Source organism: Dendronephthya gigantea, unplaced genomic scaffold, assembly GCF_004324835.1.
Source record: "Dendronephthya gigantea isolate DGI-Jeju-01 unplaced genomic scaffold, DenGig_1.0 000052F, whole genome shotgun sequence".
NCBI lineage: Eukaryota > Metazoa > Cnidaria > Anthozoa > Malacalcyonacea > Nephtheidae > Dendronephthya > Dendronephthya gigantea.
This window is the reverse complement of record NW_021163062.1, coordinates 727,287-751,167: the sequence shown is the minus strand read 5'-3', so window position 1 is coordinate 751,167 and position 23,881 is coordinate 727,287. Positions and strand designations below refer to the sequence as shown.

At 36.7% G+C, this 23,881-nt stretch overlaps 1 protein-coding gene across 1 annotated transcript in view; it reads left to right on the top strand.

Annotated features, from left to right (window-relative positions):
* Nucleotides 1–2,394: 2,394 nt before the first annotated feature.
* Nucleotides 2,395–23,881, top strand: part of LOC114528927 (dehydrogenase/reductase SDR family member 7-like) — a 37,753-nt gene continuing 16,266 nt past the window's right edge. Inside the window, exons 1-4 of the mRNA XM_028550638.1 lie at nt 2,395–2,656; nt 20,314–20,432; nt 21,922–22,114; nt 23,031–23,077. Of these exons, the coding sequence (XP_028406439.1) occupies nt 2,395–2,656; nt 20,314–20,432; nt 21,922–22,114; nt 23,031–23,077 (621 nt within the window). The remainder of the gene's footprint in view (nt 2,657–20,313; nt 20,433–21,921; nt 22,115–23,030; nt 23,078–23,881) is intronic.

Here is a 23,881-nt window from a genome sequence, read left to right as displayed (position 1 = left end):
AAAGATGTTTATCCAAATAGTTAAAACCTATAATACAGATAAATGATTTCTTAACTGATGTAAATCGACTTACGTATATAACTGGTGGAGTTAAAAAACCAAAACCCTAGCAATAAAATATTTGAGCTCTTTGCAAACAACTTCGCAAGACCGTTGTCGATAAAACTTGCGCATTCTTTTCTTACTTGTGCATCTTTTATAATTAGGATATTAGACTTGCCTTCTATGATTTTTGGAAAACGTTTGATTTAGTACAATCATTACAAACTTCTCGAAACCAGGCTGGTTTACGTCCTATTTTAATGACAGACCACATGTAACATAATTTCAAAGAGAGCATTAGTCTGACTTGAAGACGTTCAAAGGTGGAGAAGAGTTCCAAATAGTACGATCTGTATTGGTATCCCTTCCACTGGACTCAAGATGTTGTTTAACTTCGATTCATGTGAGTTGAAAGGTATTTGTGTGGGCAGCCTCCTGTCAACCCTACATAATTATGTGCATCATTTCTCAAACAATTCATATTCATGAAATATTTACTGTAGATTTTATCTTTATCAAGAAATAATAATATGTGGGTACATATCATTTAGTTTTAGCGTATTTCTAATTTGAGCTATCAGTTGACAAGGTACAAAATAGCCTAATTTGATATTTTTAGAATGGTTAGAAAGCGAAAGACCGACCAGGCAAATTGGTCGGTCTGATACAAGAAATTGTCAAAAACCAAAATGTTATTTGTATGGATAATGGTTGCATAAAAATTGTTGGTGTTCTGTGCCACCAACAACTGTAATATATGACATTTGCTATTACGTCTAATAAACTTATGCTTATTCAATGTATTTTTAACCTCACTTTCATCCAATAATTGTGAAATTCATGCCATAATTAATGAGTCTAACTTTCAATCATTGCGCAGTATTTTCGTCACATGTATCCATCTGTAATTCTCCATAAAGGTCTTTAAAAGAATTAGTAATTCATGTATTAATTTTTATACAACTAATCTTAGTATTCATCACTTTGTTACACCATACCCTATTATGCATTAAGCTACTCCATTTTAACCACCCATACAGATCGGTCTATCGTGTTTTACCCAGTACTCCAAAAATTTTAAGATTTTCTGTATGTTTAATATTTGTCTCCTTCAGTTGCCCATTAGGTTGAGGCAAAATGCGACGTTTACCTCCAGTCGTGTTTCTTGAATAAATACCACAATATTGCCTGAAAATCAGTTTCAAATATTCCATTGTGCATCACTTTGACACGTTCAAACAACGCATTTTTATGATTTATTCCAGAGATATTGGAGTTTTTATATATTTTGATGACTTGTCCGTTGCTATGGCGACACACGGGTACAAAATTCACTACAAAATGTCCAATTTCCTCGGATATTTGGAAAAGAAGCACGTTGACCTCCATTTTTCTTTTGTGCATTATTTTACTTGGAAGAAAAACTAACAATTAGCAAAATATAAAAAATTCTATAATGCCACATTTTTGAAAATGCAAAAATGACATTTTTTTCGATTTTTTTTTGCCATTATAGAATTTTTTATTTTGGGCATTATGAGAGACGTGTGTAGTGCAATACAGCATGCAAAATTTCAGCATACGTCACTGCACGAAGTTCGGTGATCCAGTGGTGAAGAGGCATGAATTGCACTGAAACGATATATTGATTTTTTAAATTACGGCGTAAATTTAATCTTGAGGAGCCTGGAACTGGTTAAAAAATATAAATGGAACAAAATTAACCGCTTGGGACTTTCCAATCGGTATGAAAAGACAACCTTTTCAAACAAGCGTTCATTCCGGAAAATTTCTGGTTGGGCTGTCGAAATGAAATGCCTTTCAGGAAGTCCGCCAAAATTGTTGTGAGAATTCCTTCTGGCCTGGTAACTGGAATTATTTGTTATCAAGTTTCTACAAAGGAATTAGAAATCGAACAAAATCACCCTCGTTTAACTGGCTATTTTAGTGCGCAGTTGGTTCAGCAAGGTTTCGTTGCTAAACACCACACTGAATAATGTATTAAATGATATTAGGTTATTAGGCATGGGTTAGCTGTGTCATGGAAGGCGAGGAAAATCTCCTCAATATATTTTTTTACTCGCTCCCCCGACACAGCTAGGCCAAGCCAAATATGCATATTTTTAATACATAAGAGAAGCCTGCGGAGAAGGCTACTCTAACCCCTCCCTAAGTACTACCACACTGACTGATCTATCTAGGATTCTTTTCACTGTACTGTGTGTCCAGTGCCCACGCCCCACGGCCACCAAAAGATTTGTGCAGTGTGCACATTCCAATCATTATTCACAATTCACAACACTCTTACCTATAATTTATATTTATTTCATTAAATATCGTCTAGTATCTGTTATGTTCTTTTTACTGGTTGCTGCAATACTTACTGTATTCCTCGTGTTTCTTTACAAGAACGTTAAAGTAGATTTTACATTAAAATATTATCAATTATTTGGCAAAAAGGTTGATGAATTGCGGGGTCAGGTTGTGTGGATCACAGGGGCATCCAGCGGTTTGGGAGAATACTTGGCTTATAGGCTAGCAAGTGATGGCTGCAAGTTGGTTCTTTCGGCGAGAACAAAACATAAATTGGAACAGGTCAAAGCAAAATGCATTGGTGAGTTACAGTTGTCCGTGTTTGATATATCACAGACTCAACTAGCTATCACAGGTCATTCTCAGGAACCCCCTTATGCTGGCCTTTTATATTATACCTTTACAAACTACAAAGCCTAATGAAAATTTAATATTTTTATTACAGTATAGAGACGCGAAGGTAGATGTTCAAATTTAGAGCATTTTTAAAATTGTAATTCAAATATATAAACCATTTGCTATTGGGCTTCCTGTCAAATAGCAAATGGTTTATATATTTGAATAAGGTCTGACAATGCAAATTTTAACTAGTGTGAAGCTACCACAGGATTCACCACAGGATTCGCTCTTCCTCCGAGAACAAGAAAATCAAACATATGCGAAGCTAGCACGACATTCATCCGCACTAAATTCGATACGTAAACACAACATATTGTGTCGTAATTTTTATTTTGCCGTTAAAAACAGGCAGTATATTTAATGAAACTGGTATCAATAGAAAGCTTACATAACACGGATTCCGAATATGTAATTTTTATCTTGGCCCAAATTCGTTGTCGAATCTTACAGCTCCTGAAACGCTGACGTCTGCCAGCCTGAGATTCGAAATCGCATATAATGATGTACGTTAAATGTCCGTGAAATACGAGCGAAGTACGCACCCAAAAACGGCTTCACATTCAATGAAACTGCTATCGATAGACAGCTTACATAACACAGATTCCGAATATGTAATTTTTATCCTGGCCCAAATTCGTTGTCGAATCTTACAGCTCCTGAAACGCAGACGTCTGCCAGCCTGAGATTCGAAATCGCATATAATGATGTACGTTAAATGCGCGTTGAAATACGAGCAAAGTAAACACCCAAAAACGGGTTCACATTCAATGAAACTGGTATCGATAGAAAGCTTACATAACACGGATTCCGAATATGTAATTTTTATCTTGGCCCAAATTCGTTGTCGAATCTTACAGCTCCTGAAACGCAGACGTCTGCCAGCCTAAGATTCGAAATCGCATATAATGATGTACGTTAAATGTCCGTGAAATACGAGCGAAGTACGCACCCAAAAACGGCTTCACTTTCAATGAAACTGCTATCGATAGAAAGCTTACATAACACAGATTCCGAATATGTAATTTTTATCCTGGCCCAAATTCGTTGTCGAATCTTACAGCTCCTGAAACGCAGACGTCTGCCAGCCTGAGATTCGAAATCGCATATAATGATGTACGTTAAATGCGCGTTGAAATACGAGCGAAGTAAACACCGAAAAACGGCTTCAAAATTTATGAAACTACTATCGATAGTAAGCTTAGATAACACAGATTCCAAATATGTAGTTTTTATCCTGGCCCAAATTCGTCGTCGAATCTTACAGCTCCTGAAACGCTGACGTCTGCCAGCCTGAGATTCGAAATCGCATATAATGATGTACGTTAAATGCGCGTTGAAATACGAGCGAAGTAAACAAAAAAAACGGCTTCAATTTAATAAACTGGTATCGATAGAAAGCTTACATAACACAGATTCCGAATATGTAATTTTTATCCTGGCCCAAATTCGTTGTCGAATCTTACAGCTCCTGAAACGCAGACGTCTGCCAGCCTGAGATTCGAAATCGCATATAATGATGTACGTTAAATGCGCGTTGAAATACGAGCGAAGTACGCACCCAAAAACGGCTTCACATTCAATGAAACTGCTATCGATAGAAAGCTTAGATAACACAGATTCCAAATATATAGTTTTTATCCTGGCCCAAATTCGTCGTCGAATCTTACAGCTCCTGAAACGCTGACGTCTGCCAGCCGGCTGAGATTCGAAATCGCATCTAATTGCAGAGATTTTGATGGGTGAGTGAACATGAATATATATAAACTTGCATATTTACTCCTGCACAATAAATCGTTTCATGAATAGTGTGTATATTTGCTTGACAGTCTTTATTTCAAGATAAAAGAGTTTAAACAAATTTCAGATGTCATCTCGCATTTAATTAGATTTTCCCCAATAGAAACGCATAATAACAAAACACGTTTACTATATTATACCATTTGCGTTCAAGCTTGCCACAAAGGACCACAAAGTCGTTCAGATAAAACCTACGTTACTAGAGTAGCGTTTCAAGACGTACGTTTTGTCACACCCCCTGTCATACTTGGATAATGAAATTGACATGTTTTTGAAGTTCTTTCGGCATGTTTGATTCCCCAAGTTTGTTTGGACTTCAAAAACATGTCAATTTCATTACCCAAACAAAACAGAGGGCGTAACAAAACGTACGTTTTGAAAAGTCAAACGTACGTTTTAAAACGCACGTCGCAAGCTTGAACGCAAGTGGTAATAATATGTCACCAATTTCTGATGAAAAAGGCTGTAGGAAAAAGTCACTGTGCTGAATTTTACTAAATCACTAAAAGTAAAAGTTTTAGCTTTTTATCATTGCCCTCTCAATGCTGCAAGGCCAGTGCATGTGTCAATTAAAAACCTTAAAATTGTAAAAAGGAAGTGGTTTATGATTGAGAAAAGTACAATTTAATTCCTGGGTTTTTCAGTGACAGTTTCCTACAGCTAAAGGGCTATTTATACGAGAGAAAATAGGCTCCGGAATACATAAGACCTTACAATTTGTAATATATAATAAAAAACCTGCTCAAATAACTTTTTAAAAATCTAGTGAATATTACCTATTTTCTTTCTTATAAATAGCCTTTATAAATGCAATTAACAGTAAACAAATTAACATATTTCCACCACCATGTGGATATTTGAAGCTAAAAGAGGAAAAAAAAACAAGCTGTTAGCTGTTGTGACATAGAGAACTGGTATGTTATGTGTTTGGGGGAACCTACATACTTTTTATTTGTTTATCAGAGTGTATTTTTAAAATTTCAGTTATACCTCTTCGGTTACAGGCGGATGTTAAAGACCATCTGGCCCCCGCCGCGGCTTCCTCGTCCATCTTGGCCACCATGCCAGCTATCTCTAGTTCGTCGATTGCCCCGTTTTTTTCCACTGGGGCAATCTCGCCTTAAATGGTCTGTGCGTCTACATATGTGGCACCCTGTCATTTGTTATATAAGTTTGTATTATTATTATTATAGGATATCGCACACGCATGCATATAGTATGTGACTTAAAAGAAAAAGCAGTATTTCTGAGAGCGCATGATGAGATTTTACCAGCCAGACAATATATGGTTCAACTTAATGAATCGGATACACTTACTTTTAATGCTGCCATGTCTATTCCAGTAGTAACCTATAAATATATAGATTAAGAAACTACTTTAAGAGACAGGAACCGTTTACGGGGGGCAAATATCAGATTATCAGTAATACAGTAAACATCGTATGAGCATGTGTACGTATGATTCTACTGTCTGAGTTACACAATTGCCCATTTTTATGTTTGAACTATAAATATGGAAGTAATAATCATCTTACGGTCTCTCCGGCGATCTTCCCGGCGCCTTTCATCCGACTCACTATGCCGGCGCCTATCATCAGTGCGCCGGTTTGAGTCGTAGTCGCGACGCCTGTCCTGGCGTCGCCTCCTCTCTCTCTCTTCCTCTTCTCTTCCTATACAAAACCAAAAGTTATTAAAGGATGGAATGCTCGTTCCTTTAAAAGTGAAATCTGAATTTTTTTTTTGTTATCTGTGTTAGAGACAATTGGCAGTAATCACTAATGTAATTGTCAATAAATGAGGGGATATAAAAAATCAATAAATGCAGGTGTCATGTTCTCAAGTAGGGCATTTGTCATGTTCTCTCTCCCCCTGGCCCTATCTCTAAAATAAAATGTCACACTTATAGTTATTGTTATAGCTAGCTGACAAAATAGACAAAAACGATTTTGAAATATCATAGCCTTAATGTATATAGCCGGTACCGGTGAAAAAATAAGTTAAATATACATGCAAGAGAGATTTTGAAATTTTTATAGCAAAAAAATAAGATTATAACTCACGTCTTTTAGACCTGTCTTGATTATTTTGTGTATCGCTTTCCTTGTCTATGAACATAATTTTCCAAATTTAACACAAATCAAAGAAACATGCCTATATTACAGCAAATGAATATATAATACGTAGCGCAGAAATTTGTGTGCCAGTTTCAAAAGGCCGTTTACACTTGCGATTTTTGCTGCGATTTTATGTGCGATTTTCTTGTTTTGATAGACGTGAAAAACAACCGGCCCCAAAAAACATCGAAGATCAGGCCCGTTTTAACGGTGGATAAGTCAAATTTCACAACTGATTGGATTAGCCAATAGTAGAAGGTTGACTACAGCCGAAGCCAATAAAGTCTCGTCATTTGAACTAAAACCAGTAATTAAATTATTTGAATTCCGTGTCGTTACAACGAAAAAAACACGATATTTTTATATAAGTACTCCGAAAAGCCAAAAATACTCAAAAGTTAAATGTTTCGTTACTTTCGTATGTATTCAGTTGCGAGAATAACGATATTTCTATATAAGTCTCCGAAAAGCCAAAAGCACTCAAAAGTGAAATGTTTCGTATGTCTTCAGTTGCAAGTCTTACAAAGCCAAAGGAAAACACAATACCGCGCACGCAGTTTAAATAGTGAACAGCATTTTTACGTAGAAATAAAGGTTTCAAAAAATTGTCATATTGCCATAGCCTTGAATAATCGCACGCTTTCGGGTTAGCCTTTATTCCGGTTTGTATTTCCCAAAGGCAAAGACAAATGTTATACATTTTCGTTCAATAACATCCGAAAAGTCATGTCTAATAAATAACTATTTTCTTAGCCCTCGAGCATAATTAGATCAAATAATTTAGTGCACATACCATTTTTTTTCGGCGTGGAATATTTGTATCGGCTCCACCACCGCCACCGCCGGTCTTTGACAGCGTGCTATTTTCTTCTAAAAAGAAACGCCAATCTTTTGTATTACTCAACTGGGATAAGATAAAAAAACTACAGACAACTGTTCTGTAATTGCATTAAAGTCAACTGATGTATAAAACTGAAGCTCACTTTCTTTAGCCGTTTTCATTTGCTTTGTCGCCTCTGACATTGTTCCTTTCGATTTTACCACCACAGTCACAAATGACAGACTTCAAAGTTCAAACGTCAGGTTCAATTATAAAACACAATCTGCACGTGGGACACTTTGCGACTTTTTGCCAGTACTGCGACGCCATGAATTCACGAGGGCATGCAGGTATGGCTAATGATAAAATTCAAAGCAACCCAAAAAACCCCAAAGTGTTCCCCATTTAAAAGAATGGATTTTAAATATAGCTACATATTGCATATGCATGCAGAGTGTATGGAGTTCAGTTGTAAATTAATAAAATTGTTTGATGACGTGTATTTAACGTCTTTTGAGACTGATTGTTGAACTCGACGGTTTATAACTCTCTTTCAGTGAGATAAACTATTGTATTATTACATTTTTATTGTCACGCTCAACATTTTTGCTGTTTTTATTATTCTGAAAAACATTTTCAAGATGAAGGTAAGTTTTATTTTTATTCCACGCTTATTTTCTTTTTATACGATTAATTTTAAAATGAACTATCGTGAGATATGTAATTATTATGCGAAAATATTGGCTTTATAAAGCTTGTTCTTGATTCATTATTAACAGAAGACGGTTGGCCGGAATTTGAAGTATAACTTTGGCACAGATAAAGTTGTCGCTGCTATAACGAATGTCGAAGGTGACCCGAGAGAGTCTTGGAGGTCTGTAAACGGTTTCTGGGGCAAGGTTGTGCTGGAGATAGGGTTGAAAAACAAGATTCTAGTCCGCAAGAATTTGTACGTTCGTTGGTTTGAAGACAGAGATGGTTTACGATCGAAATGTGAAAGGAGAAATTATTTGAAGAACTTTGGTCCTGATAGTGATGAAACGCCCAACACCGATAATCACGTGAGTTTATTTTAATAATGTATTAGGTAGACCGGTTGCTCGAAAGGCGTTTAGCGTAAACGGTGGATCAATCTCTTTGGGATAATCCAACGGTTAAACGGTTTTTTGTATTTCAAATTTGAAACAGCGTGAACGGCCAATCAGAATAATTTCTGATTTCGATTTAATCAGAATTGATTCTGATTGGTCGTTCACGTCACGTTTCAACTTGGAGGAGAGATTGACGGTTGATGAGCCAAGTTTAAAAATACGTACTTCCATTCAAAATTAAATATTTTACGCTAAATTAACACCATTCGAACAACAGGGCTGCTTTCATGCTGCTTGCTTTGGTATAATGGCATGTACATCATTATGAATAGACCCATTTATACGAGGCAAAACAAGTCGCGAAATTTTGAAATGAAAGCCTAGAGATGCCACAATTTTGCCAATTTCAGGTTGATATTTAGAGCGAAACTTTTATGAAGGGTTTTAAATCGTTTTACTTGTCTACTATGAATCTACTATGTCTATGTTCCTAAGTCCTAATGTGGTAATGGTTTTGTTTTAAATGAATTTACCTCCTGAACACCCGTTTTTACCGAACATCGCAAATGCGCGTTTATGACATCGGGCCTTGATGAGTATTCAAAATGGAAAACGCAAGGAGTGACAGAGTGTTGCTTTTAACATTTGTGACGCAAAAATCGATTAAATTCTCGATATTCTACGAATGTATAGTTTTGAGTTTTGTGTTATACATTAAGACCATTCAGTAAGGCACAGATATAATTTAGACAATAAATTGATTAAACATATGTCAGAGAGCCAGGCCCAGGAAGTAACAACGTTGTGCTGTTTATGTATATACATCTCTTACGTGAATATGGACATATTTGATACCATTAAGCCCCGACATCCGACGCAGTGTACCGAAATCATTTTGGCGGTGTACAGGAAGTACGCCATGTATTAATACACGGAGATGAAAGGAACGAGATTGTAGCTTTAATTTAAAATTTTGAAACAATTCAGATATTTATACTGCCTATCGTGCAGGCATAATTTACAGAATATTTAAATACATAGTCTAATCATTGTGAAACGACTGTATATAAAGCCCCAGACCAGGCATATAATATAGCTACACCGGTAAATCTTCGATTTACATCGATATACAAAGATATAAATAGAAGAATATATAATATACATACACCGCAGGTAAATGGCGACCGACCGCAATGAGCAACTAAAAATATTGAATGGCAATATCACGCAATTGAATATTAGCAATGAAGCCTCCATTTGATCACGTTCGATTCAGGGCTATGTTTATCATGCTTCTTCAGATTTTTCTCGCCAGAATTCAAAATCTTATAGCTTATTTTGCGACAGACGTCGGGTGCCTAAGTGTCGGGGGGGGGGACACTAAAACTTTGCACTATATCCCTGGATCTTTAGCCGATCTAGCTATGCGAGAAAAAAATTCAACCCTGAATACAAATTTTGAATATTGCACAATTTTGAAACTGGCGTGCCGTGTATTCTATGAGTATATCTGTATATGGGCAGAAACTATATACGCCACTTGCCTATATGGATAGAAATGAAAGTTGTAATATATCACCTTGTGGTACGTTATACATCATTACCACCATTTCCTTGCATGTTTTAGGTCTATAATCTTACATTTTCTATGTTACAAATGTTAGTGTATATCGCTCCTGTTAATACTCTATAGACGGCTTCGAAGGTAGATTTCATTTTAAGCGTTGTAACTTGATCACGCGAGCCAAAATACAACGACAAATCCGTAATAATCAGACTCGATACGCTGATTGCCTTTAGCAAGTAATCACGGATATGCTTTAATCAAATGAATGACTATATCAATACGGTGTATGCAATTGTATTTATTTTTGAGACAAATTTTATTTTTTACATTTCATTTTTTCACAAGGATGCCGGAACTTGCCATCCATTCGATATTGCCAATGTAGAACTAGTTGAAAATTTAATAAATGATAGCAATAGCGATGACGGTAGTACAATGAGCGAAGAATACCCATTATACAGAAATACAACATCTACTCGAAAACAAAGCGATAATGATGCTGTGATGAAACCGATGAACAAAGAGTAGATGACATTACAGGAGGATTCAGTTGTACTGAGAAAAACAATGAAGATGAAAAAAAACAAGATGGCTCAGATAAGAAAAGGGACAACGATGAAAAAGATTCTATGGAAAGTAGAGTTTCCTGTATACCTAAAGTTTATACTCCGGAAAGCAATAACAGAGTGTTTGGTGCTTGTGTCAAAAAGAAGACTCTGGCTTTTACATTGTATGCGACGCTAAGAAATCTGGATGTTTAGAGTTTTACCATCCCAGCTGTGTAGGCTTAAATCATTTAATTTCAAAGAATGATGGCGACAAGTACAGCAACTGCTCCGACGGAAAATCTTATATTTGTCCTCTCTGTGCAAATAAAGTTTCTCGTAAACAGTGGTACACAGCAAACGACAAATTGTCAATTTCACAAAGTACGTGCGACGAACAGGATAGAGATAATCTCGTAAATGTCATCCGCGACAGTGACAAAACTACAAACACCGTTTACAATGTCTCCACTGATACGTCGAGAAAAAACATGGTAGAAAAGAAAAAGCGATGATTTCCTAATAGAACATTTTACTCGCGAAGATAACTGTGACACCCTGTCGCCGATCAACAGCGCTGAAAATATTTCCGAGCATGACTTAAGTATCGAGTCAACTGATGACGAGTTATTTCGCAATTCTTTCGGATTTCGGAATGATATAAAAGATGAGATAAGTAACGAAGACACGTGCAATTCCAACACAAAAGATAATAACGAAAACAATGCCAAAAACGACCACGATACTGTACAAGAGTCGACATACAACAGGCTGGTGGAAGAAGAAACAAGCGGTAGCGAATCCAATTATACGTCAAGCACATGTGACTCTAATAATTTCGATAAACACGTAAGTAAAGCTAAAAATGATGATAATCCCGTGCCACACGAAACATTGCGCAGGATGATGGATTGTCCTGGTTTGCCACCCGGTAATACATTCTTTTTGGCTAACATTCCCAGAACAGCATCCCTCCGTTTAACCGAAGCTGAATGGACTATAATACGCCCTACGTCGGAGAAGCCAAATACTTTGAGATGTCCTTGGACTGATATAATGGCGCGATATATGAAGGAATCAAACGATTTTTGTACTTTTCACTTCGAACGACATTATATTATTAAAGAGAATTCCAGAAAGCGAAACACTCCTGTTGTATTTTCTGCTTCGGGTCATTGCATATTTGAAGATTGTTCTTGCACATTCCAGTTGCAAATGCGGCGTGAAAATTTTGTTTCCAAACAAATCTTAGTTTTTTACGAAGGATCTGTGAAACATGCCGCCGGAGAGAGACAATCAAGATTTATAAAAAGTGAAACACGAAAAGAAATGGCGACCAAATTTCATAAAGGCCCAGATAAACCGTCCAAAGTGTATCAGGAAATAAAGGAAAACCTGTCAGTTAACGCTAAAGCATCCGGTAACAGGACTGGTTGTGGAAATCAACCGAGTACTATTAGAAAGATTGCAAGCGAAGGACAACAACAGACACAGCTTGATAAAGATGTTGTTCACTCATTACAAAAAGTTAGAGAGGAGTTGATGAAAAGAGAAAGGGAGCGTGCAATGCCACCAAATGCTATAGAAGGATTTGTTCATGCTATTTCTTTTTTTCCTCTCCATGTTTATATGTGGACTGAAGACGAAATACGGTTGTGGCACCACTTGTGTGGCAAAGATATAGCTTATTTGGATGCGACAGGAACGATTGTAAGAGACTTTATGGGGAAAAGAGTATTGTATTATGCCATCATTGTCCGACATCCTAGAAAGAACAATCCTCCTGTACCGGTTGCGGAAATGATAACGAATGATCACAGTGCGCCTAGTATCCGTGCCTTTATAGAAAGATTTCGAAGAGATGAATCAAAAGTGTTTAAAGGAAAACAACAAATTCCCAGACAAATAAATACAGATTATTCCAAAGCATTAATATTAGCCATTTTGAAAGAATTTAATGGTGAATCTCTGGACGACTTTCTCATTAGAGTATTTAAAATACTGCAAAAAAAGCATCAACAGAAGATTTCGAATTTACGGTGATACACGTCGGGTGTAGTCATTTCATGAGCATCATTCACAGAAAATTGAAAGCAATTATACGCTCATACAAAGGTTCCAAATCCAGTCACCATGACGACGTGTGGTATCGTTTTAACATGTACTGTGCATCATTACTGGTAAATTCTAGAACTCTGAATGAATTTGATTCAATACTTAAAGATGTTGCGGTGTGCTTGTTAAACGAGCGTCAAAATAGCGATGTTTTAAAATCGTTTACCAGGTTATGGGATATGATTCATCACATGGAGGACAGAGAGATAGTGTTTGATGTACAGAATGATTGCGTAAAAGAAGAAATTGACGATGAGGAGGATGACGGGAATATCAATAGAAGAGTTGAAGAATCTCGAAATCCGTTTAAGACACATTATGGCAAGCTGATTACGAAGTGTAAAGAACAGGCGTCAGAGAATAAATGCACAGAGATGAGTGATGAATGCGAATTTTCAGAGAATCGGAGCTACTGCCCAGAATTTTTTGACACCTTAGAATCGTATTTCCCGGAGATGCCTCTATTGTCTGGTGTTCTTTTAGGCTCTTTGGATAGATACATATGTGAGAGTGATACTAATTATGACAATTTGGACGGTTACCCGTATTTATCATTCAAGTCCGCCAACGCAAGCACCGAAGGTTATATTGAAGGCATGATGCGAAATTTAAAGCAAGAGGATTTCCCTGGAAGACGTAGATTGCGACCAGACGCGTTTGTGTTGGAAAACTACTCAAGGATTAGAAGAAGATTAACCGATTTCTCCGACTGAGTTGTAAGTAAGAAAATCTCAAGGCGGAGAACGCACGACAAACAAAACGGCAATATTGACGAGAAATCCGTTACAAAGGCCATCTCTAGCAGCGACCCAAATAACGCAGAGACACCTATTACAGTAAAAACTGAAGTTGACGAGTCTTTGAAAGTGAATGCTGCTGACGAGAAGCCATTATGCCGCGATAACAAGTCACCAACGGTCGTTACTAATGATTACTTAAACGTGACAGAAACATGGGGGAAGAAAGATCTGCTTACACCAAGGCGAAATCTATGTTGGACAGTTTCAACAGTCACCTTCTGTTCCCCTCAGCAAGACACCTGACGTTAAGAAAAAGAAGCGCAGCGGGACTTCTTCTTCTTTTTTTAACTTTTTCCATAATGGTGGTAAGAAAAATAGAGCAAAGGGGCGACGAAAGCAGTTGATTTAGCGAAAAAAGCCGGAGAGCTTTGGCACGATTTACCAACAGAAGACAAAACGAGATTCAGAAAGAAGCCGTTAAGGAAACAGAGAAAGAAAACTAGTTATAAAGAGGCAGGTGGCAGAGGAAAGCAAAAGAAGATACCAGATTTTTGTAGGAAAAGCAATAGCCAACAACATACCGGAACTAACGTTAACGATGTAACGAGAGGTCTGAAGAATAAAGCTAATGATTGCTGGCTGAATAGTCTTGTTCAATGCATAAACAGATTACCGATTAAGAATGTACTTACTAAAAATCCAAGCTCATCTCGAACCCAGATAACCGCCGCTTTAGAGTCTACCTTGAGGAAATTAAATAGCAACAATAAATATCCCTTTTATCCACAAGAACTTCACAACGTCTTTAGAAACCAATTTGGATATACGAGAGGACGACAACAAGACATACACGAGAGTTACACCGATTTGTGTTCCGACAGTACAGACGGAGAGATGACAGAGAATTTTGCGGGGATATATCAGTACACAAAGACCTGCACAAAATGCTACAAAAAAGAGGAACTTGGTCCTGAAACTTTCAACACCCTATTCGTTTCATTAGACGACGAAGTTACGAACCTTGCTGAGAGCATTGAAGATAATCTTGTCGATGGTGTAGAGATGAATTGCGACAACTGTGCAACTGAAACGCCTCACGTTCGCATTGGATTCTTTATTTCTTTGCCTAAAACGATTACTTTAGTTTTTAAAAGGTTTATCAACAATGGAAATGTTGGCCAAAAAAGTGACACCAGCGTGTTTTTGCCTTCAAATTTACGTATTTCAGTGGAAAGATCGAGTAAATGTTACAGTTTATCTTCTTGTGCACTTCATCATGGCGAACGCATAGAATGTGGGCATTACACTGCTGTTATTTTTAAAGGCAATGAAGCTTATGAAATTGACGATACAACTGTAAGGAACATCTCATCTTCATGGAAAGACGTTGTGGCAGCTTCCGTGTACTTGGCATTTTACACTTCTGAAGAAGAAACGGCAACGGTGGAGTTGGATATGGACGATGTCAATGATGAATGCAATCCCACGCCTTGCCAGAAACGAGAAAAAGTTGAATATGTAAATTTGATTGTCGATGACTCTGAAAAGTCAAAAGAGGATGCTTTGGAAGAGGGAATCTTCTATTGCCAGATAAACGAGAAAAAGTTGAATATGTGAATTTGATTGACGATGAGTCTGAAAAATCAGAAGGGGATGGTATCGAAGAGAGCACCTTTCTATTGCCAGGTGATTCTGAGATCGTACATATGAAGAAGCAATTTTTCCAACTATGTGATGTCTCAGTTCGACATAAACTTATTTGTAATCAAGATAAACATGGATATGAACTATATGGCAAAGATTTTAAAACGCTTGAACCATTAGTCGAAAAAAAATCGAATGAATCTTACACATTAGAAGATCCAGGATGGCTAAATGATGCAATAATCGATGCTTACTTATCACTCTTGGTAGAGAAATGTAGAAGCATGGGAATACAATGCTATGCATTTACCACACAGTTCATTACCAAACTACGATCCGTTACTACAGCAGGTAAAGAAGACGAATATAAGAAAATGATATCAAGGCATTATCGTTCTGTATACTTCGATTTGCAAGATGCCATGATAATACCAATTAATATCGGCAATGGACGACACTGGTCAATAATTGTTATCGATCCTCGAAAACAATTCATATTCTTCTACGATCCTTTACAACGTGGTGTACAACATATAACTCTACTGAAAATGGTCAAGGATTATTTTAAAGAAGTATATCTATCCAGATTATACAACGTAGAAATAAATCATAAAAAGTTCGTTTCAGAATTTGAAGTATATTGGGAAGATAGATTTCCTATTCAAGAAGAATTCATATCATGCGGTGTTTACATATTGGCATATGCAAGATACAGATTGGACTTGTTCAATGGTATCCCAAACAGCGATATTATCAATGCATCACGACCGACAATAGCATATGAACTCGTAAACCGAAATTTGTTGACTTCATCAGTACCAACCAGTTCCAACAGAGGGTGTATAATACCTACGGTTTATGAACAAAGGATCGATAAAATGGTTGCCATCAGATGTTTATTTACGGGAGAAAAACCATTGAAGTTTGAATGGTTTTTTAAAAGTAAGAACGTTTCTTGCGAACAAACGTGCAGAATGCTTTTGCGAGAAGACAATGTGGGTACATATTTTTGTCGCGTAACATACGCGAACGGCGTGGTTATCAACTCATGTCACTGTGAAGTTAGATCTAAATGAAGAAAATTCTGGAGAGATATGTTATTGAATTATGATAATGATATCACAGAAGAGATAATTAACACTGCGCTGCGCAACTGGCGGTTCTACAACTGAAAAATTCCGAGGCCGTTGCGTTTATAGAATACGAAAAACCTTTGAAAAACGGGCGAGTGTTAATGTGCGCGATAGGATGAGTCAGGATCAACACTGCGCTGCGCAACTGGCGTCTCTAACTGGAGAAAAAAAATCCAGTGCCGTTGCGGTAGTGACATGAAGAACCATTGATGTAACGGGCGAGTGTTGAATTCCATCGCGCGGAAAAAATAACCTGCCATACCTGCTTTATAACCTCCGTCCTCTATATTCGCATCCATGTAGGTAAGTTATATATGAGGTTACAATATTGACCATAACACTTGACCATAACATTCGTAATGATGACCATTTTATTTTCACATACATGTGATTTTTGTATCTAAACCTCTTTTTGTTAAGCCTTATTCCGGAATTATTTGTTAACTTAAGTGTAGAGATATTATAGCGGCGAAAGTATGTTTCTTTATTGCTCTTTAGACTGTATGGTTCAAGTTCATATTCAAAGACCGAAGTGTGCCCGCAATCAGAAGCAGGTCAGAGGCAGAAGAATCTAAAGAATGAATAATTATGGTTCAACGAATACGTGACGTTTGTGTGGTGTAAACGTAAGCATCTTTGTATTTCAATGTGTATAGTTTATTTGATGTATGAGAGTATTTTTAAACTTTGGCTTATCCACCGTTTAAGGACGACAAAACTATTCCATATGGATTATGGTATGCAAAATCATATCTTGGTGTAAATATCGCGTTTATCAAACGAAGTAAGTTTATATTCAATCAATTATGAAAAAATCTCCTATCCAAAATTCTCTCTAAGGAAAGATGAAGCGTGCACATTCTAAAACGGAGTGAAAACAACCTGAATTTGTTTCTTCATTCTAAATGACTACAAAAGTAAAAGCAAACCGTTCTGGTAAAATTACAATCCGCCATTTGAAATCAGTTGAAGTTGTGTCATTCAGAAAGATTATCATGTCATGCTAACAAAAGCGTTTTGTCGCATTTCTCTTTCAGATATATCATCGCTGTGATGTTGCTAAGAACGTATCAAAGAAGTTTTAACTAGTCCTCCAACGTCGCGTCAGTGTAGACTTTATAGTTCGTGTACCTATTTTCATGCAATTATACATTCATAACATTTATTTAGATTTAAAATGCTGACTTAAAGGGATATGACAATAAAATAACGGTAGACCACATTTGATTTTAAGAGACTTGAACTACATGAAGTCAAAGGCCGGGTTGACGTTTTTAATCGAAAATTTACATGGTTCATGATGTCATACACATTATAGACATGGCTGACCTGCACATCCAAAATAGTAAATATTGTCATTCTAGATCTCGAGACATTTTTCAATCAGTACTTATTTTTTATTGCCCTATCCCTTTAAAATGTTAATTATATCCTCAAAATGTCATTTCATCATGTAAATTGAAAAAATACATAATTAAAAATTTATTCTGGTACTATGCAATTCTCCTTCTAACTTGCAACGCAATTATAATTTTGAGTGATGTTCATTAATAAAGATTTTTTGAAATGCTGAAAGAAAATTTTCGCATTTGCAGATGCCTCTGAAATATAATTGCATTGCGATTTGCAAGGAAAGTCGCATAGTGTACACCGACTGGTCATATCCAATCACATCAACTCATAGGGTTCGGCTATAACAATGCAGGATGCACTCAAACTTTTGCGTCTTTTGCATTTAAGTCACTAGATGGCAATCGCGCATTATATAGAACATTACAACAGTTGTGTAAAATTCTTAACTACATTTCAAATAGTGAAACACTAGTTTATTAAAAAATGCATTATTCTATCGATACACATTTAACCGAAGTTTTATATTTACTTAATTAGTTTTATTTATATTTAATGATGCAAGCTTTCTATCGATACCAGTTTCATTAAATATGAAGCCGTTTTTGGGGGCGTATTTTGCTCGTATTTCACGGACATTTAACGTACATCATTATATGCGATTTCGAATCTCAGGCTGGCAGACGTCTGCGTTTCAGGAGCTGTAAGATTCGACGACGAATTTGGGCCAGGATAAAAACTACATATTTGGAATCTGTGTTATGTAAGCTTTCTATCGATAGCAGTTTCATTGAATGTGAAGCCGTTTTTGGGTGCGTACTTCGCTCGTATTTCACGGACATTTAACGTACATCATTATATGCGATTTCGAATCTCAGGCTGGCAGACGTCTGCGTTTCAGGAGCTGTAAGATTCGACGACGAATTTGGGCCAGGAAAAAACTACATATTTGGAATCTGTGTTATCTAAGCTTTCTATCGATAGCAGTTTCATTGAATGTGAAGCCGTTTTTGGGTGCGTACTTTGCTCGTATTTCACGGACATTTAACGTACATCATTATATGCGATTTTGAATCTCAGGCTGGCAGACGTCTGCGTTTCAGGAGCTGTAAGATTCGAGGACGAATTTGGGCCAGGATAAAAATTACATATTCGGAATCTGTGTTATGTAAGCTTACTATCGATAGTAGTTTCATAAATTTTGAAGCCGTTTTTCGGTGTTTACTTCGCTCGTATTTCAACGCGCATTTAACGTACATCATTATATGCGATTTTGAATCTCAGGCTGGCAGACGTCTGCGTTTCAGGAGCTGTAAGATTCGACAACGAATTTGGGCCAGGATAAAAATTACATATTCGGAATCTGTGTTATGTAAGCTTTCTATCGATACCAGTTTCATTGAATGTGAACCCGTTTTTGGGTGCGTACTTCGCTCGTATTTCACGGACATTTCGAATCTCAGGCTGGCAGACGTCTGCGTTTCAGGAGCTGTAAGATTCGAGGACGAATTTGGGCCAGGATAAAAATTACATATTCGGAATGTGTTATGTAAGCTTTCTATCGATAGTAGTTTCATAAATTTTGAAGCCGTTTTTCGGTGTTTACTTCGCTCGTATTTCAACGCGCATTTAACGTACATCATTATATGCGATTTTGAATCTCAGGCTGGCAGACGTCTGCGTTTCAGGAGCTGTAAGATTCGACAACGAATTTGGGCCAGGATAAAAATTACATATTCGGAATCTGTGTTATGTAAGCTTTCTATCGATACTAGTTTCATTGAATGTGAACCCGTTTTTGGGTGCGTACTTCGCTCGTATTTCAACGCGCATTTAACGTACATCATTATATGCGATTTTGAATCTCAGGCTGGCAGACGTCTGCGTTTCAGGAGCTGTAAGATTCGACAACGAATTTGGGCCAGGATAAAAATTACATATTCGGAATCTGTGTTATGTAAGCTTTCTATCGATACCAGTTTCATTGATATACTGCCTGTTTTTAACGGCAAAATAAAAAATAATATATTGTGTTTACGTATCGAATTTAGTGCGGATGAATATCGTGCTAGCTTCGCATATGTTTGATTTTCTTGTTCTCGGAGGAAGAGCGAATCCTGTGGTGAATCCTGTGGTAGCTTCACACTAGTCAAATTTTAACTCTGTGGTGACACTATGTTGTACCATTGGCATTCATAAAGGCAAAATGTACCATGAGTACAATTAGTGAAAATAGCTATACCCTTCAGCTATAGCTATACCTAAGAGTTGTCTGAGCGCCTGGGGAAGGGAAATTGACAAGAGGGACCTATTGTATACAAAGCAGTAGAAATTAATTAATACTGTAAGAAAAATATGAAAACAATGTGTTGCCTTGATAACATTTATTATCATCCTTAATTTCTATCAGAATTCTACATTAATTTCAATTGCCTCACCAAATTTCATCACCCTTGAAAGATTTATATCAAATTTTGAGATCATGCACTTGATCTTAAACATTATATTCATGCACTTGATCATGATATACTATATTGATTAGCTGAAATTTATGAGCACAATATTACCCCTGATACCAAAAATTTAGTTATAAATTCATTATCATGGTAGTCGTAGAAATAAAATATATTAAAATAATTTCAGAAATATCTGGTAAAAAAGAAGAAGATGCTGACAAAGATTTTCTTGTTTTACCTTTGGATGTTACAAAATATGACACCATGCAAGAGGCAGTTAAAACAGTCTTGGACCATTTCTCCAAGGTATTAATTTTTGTACATACTATTGTATGTCTTATTCGAATGTAAGGATCCGAGCATGAAGTAGATTTGACGTAATATGTGTATAAACATACATAGCAATTTAATTTAAGGTTTAGATTAGCATGCATATAACTAAAAAAATTATCATAAAGAGAAAGATTTGTTCTTTTCACAACAGACTTGTTTTGGTCTGCTTTTCGCACATTCTTGAAACATGTTGCACATGAAATTGGTGTGTAGGCAGGAAAAGTTGGGAGGAAAACTGGGGGGAAATGGTTGGCAAACCCCACCCCACCCTTAGGGGCTATACACCGCTGATTTGTGCTGCTATTACAAGTCTTCCAAGAGCTATCCTGAATCATGTAAACAGGGTTTTGGTAACAGAAATGACAGACGTCGTTGTAGCTGCGCTGTGGATCCAAACCTTTCATCAATACAATATCATCAATACAATAAAGCATTTGCACATAACGTCACATTAGGCATCTGGAGGACAAATTTGTTAATTATTAAGCTTAAATTTTGCAAAATCTTAAATTTTTGGCAAAATACAAAAATATTTACTAGCAGTGGCGTAGCCAGCCTCACGATTTTGTCCTGCTATGTAAATTTCGAGTTATTATGAGTACATATTCATTTCTTTAGAAATTCATTGTTTTCACAGTCAATGAACACCAAAATATTAGCATAGCATGACTAAATTGTCGGGCTGACTACGCTACTGTTTACTAGTGTGAGAAAGCTTGTTTCGTTAACTGCTTTTGACCGCTATACAATACGCTCACATGACGATTATATTTGAGTGAAGTAAGGAAACATTTTGAGGACAACTTTTAATGATTATTACGTCAGTGCAAGTGACCCTAATAACGCCCCCAATGTTACTAACATTTTGTACCTAAAATTCCAATACAACGTTTTGCCAGGTTTTATGTCGGAAAATATTGTATATCCAAGTACTTTGCATCAAATATGGTAACAACTGCCTAAAATAGACAAAAAATCATCTCGACGTTTCGACCTGAGGGCCTTCGTCAAGAGAGTTAGTATAAAATAAGTATGAGGATACTAACTCTCATACAAACTCTCCTGACGAGGTGGAAACCTCAAGAAGTGTTTTTGTCTGTTTTAGGCAGTTGTTATACCACATTTGATGCTAAGTTTTTTGACGACGCTGCCACGCTGTTCCCTGGTTATATTGGAGCGTATCAACATCCAAGTTCTGTAGTAGATTTCCAATCGAATTCTTGAGCGGTGGCTCTTATCACATCGTTCAGGTTTTGCAGAATCGTTTGCAGAATTGATCACGAAGCGAAAAGCGATTATATTAATTTCGCCCCTGACTGAAGTTGGATTGATTGATTTAGTTATTGATTGATTGATTGATTGGTTGGTTGGTTGGTTGGTTGGTTGGTTGGTTGATTGATTGGTTGATTGATTGACTGACTGACTGATTGATTGATTGATTGATTTAGTTATTTATTGACAGATTGATATTCTAGTGAACAACTGTGGCAGGGGCCAGCGAGGATTGGTTGAAAACACGGAGAGGAAAGTGGATCAAGAGTTGTTCGAGATAAACGTGTTGGGTACAATATCGCTGACTAAAGCTGTTCTTCCGCACATGATTGGGAGGAAGACTGGTCGTATTGTTGTTGTCTCCAGCATTTCTGGAAAACTCGGTGGGTCCTCCAGCATGCTTTATCAACTACTGCAAATTCGGCTTTTGAAATATGAACTGTATATCACCGACGGGAGCAAGACTCGCATGCAATTTAAAATCTGCATCCCACGATATACACTTGGGCATCCGAGATTATTGAATTTCATCCATGCTTTGCCATGATATAAATATTAGAGTTGGAAACTGCTAATAGTAATGGTATCCATTGTGGGAGAAATGAGATAGGTTGACTCAATGACTGCATGTTGTACATATTGTGAAAGTAGTTATCAGTATAGCAATAGTTTTTTGTGCACAGGTCGGTAGTTGAAAATAACCAAACGTTAAGCAATGTCGTTAACCTGCTCTGCCGACGTTTTTGTCCGAACGTTTGATCTTTACAATTAATGTGTACTATTATGAAATCCGCCTGCAAATAAATCAATGCTCTACAGTTTAAATCATGATTCATGGTTTATTTTGAACAGCAATTTCATTCCTTAAAGGGGTCATAACCTAAAATAGATCTATCCCCAAAAAAGAGTAGTTCTAAGATCACATATATAAAAGTTTTTTGCGGCTAATTGTGACCTCTTGAAATTCAGGGCCTTTTTTAAGGAGTCATTTTGAGACACGGCGTCCTCCCTGCATAAAGCACAAGCAATGTTGTATAAAACGTATATATACATCGTTTTTTGAATTTGCCAAAATTCTAACAGGGGGGTGTAATCCCCCCCGGGGGTACTCTTATACTTTGTACGCAAAAACAATATTGGCTGGATGCATGCTTCTATGTTTTTATGTAACAAGCATTGCTTGTATTTTAAACAGGGGGGTTGACGACTCTTAAAAGGTTTCCTTAAAAACGGCCCTGGACCCTGGTTAAAGTTACAGTGAAATAATTAATCACGCAATTTACACTGTTAATTTAAAAGGTACTCCAACATCTGCTACCTACTCTGGCACAAAGTTTGCACTACAGGTAAACCTATATATAGATATTTATTCTGACATGGTGACTTGAAAGAGCACCGTCTTTTCACAGATTAGACATTATACCAGAAGCCTCACTCTGCATTTGGCGTCCCAATTTTTTGGGGAGTGTGACGCCACCTAACGCAAGGCAAATACGCGAGCACACGCAAGCATAATGGCGCTTAGTATCCAACAGTGAACTCAAATAAGACTGGAACGCTCACTCTGCCGGAAGTTTGAAGCCAAGATGGCGGATCATGAAGCCTTTCTTGTAGGTATGATCCAGGCCTCCGGCGCGGAAATTTAGGTAATATTATGGCGGCTGATTTAAAATACGGATTTAAAAGTCTCGTCTAAGACTCAATTAGTCAATTTACGTACATTTTTTAAATAACAATAACACAAAAAATAGCATGTAATCTATACGAAGAACTATTGGATACACTTAATGAAACAAGAAATAATTTCTGTACAACATTGTTCGAGAAAACGTTGTAAACAGACTTCAAAATAAAAACAAAAAGTTTTGTTAATAGCCATCACTCACCTGTCACCTCGTCACTCACAACATGAAAAACAACAAAAGTTTTACAGCCTCTAAGCGCATAAACCTTTTATTTACTGTGTTTTAATTACTTTTTCTGAAGTTTATATATATATATATATATATATATATATATATATATATATATATATAATTATATATATTACATATTTCTGTTCAAAAACTGATCCTCCCCAGTACTCTATAACCTGACAGAGAGCAAAGTTTTTCAGTATTTTAACACGATAATTTCGAAAGGCAAAAATA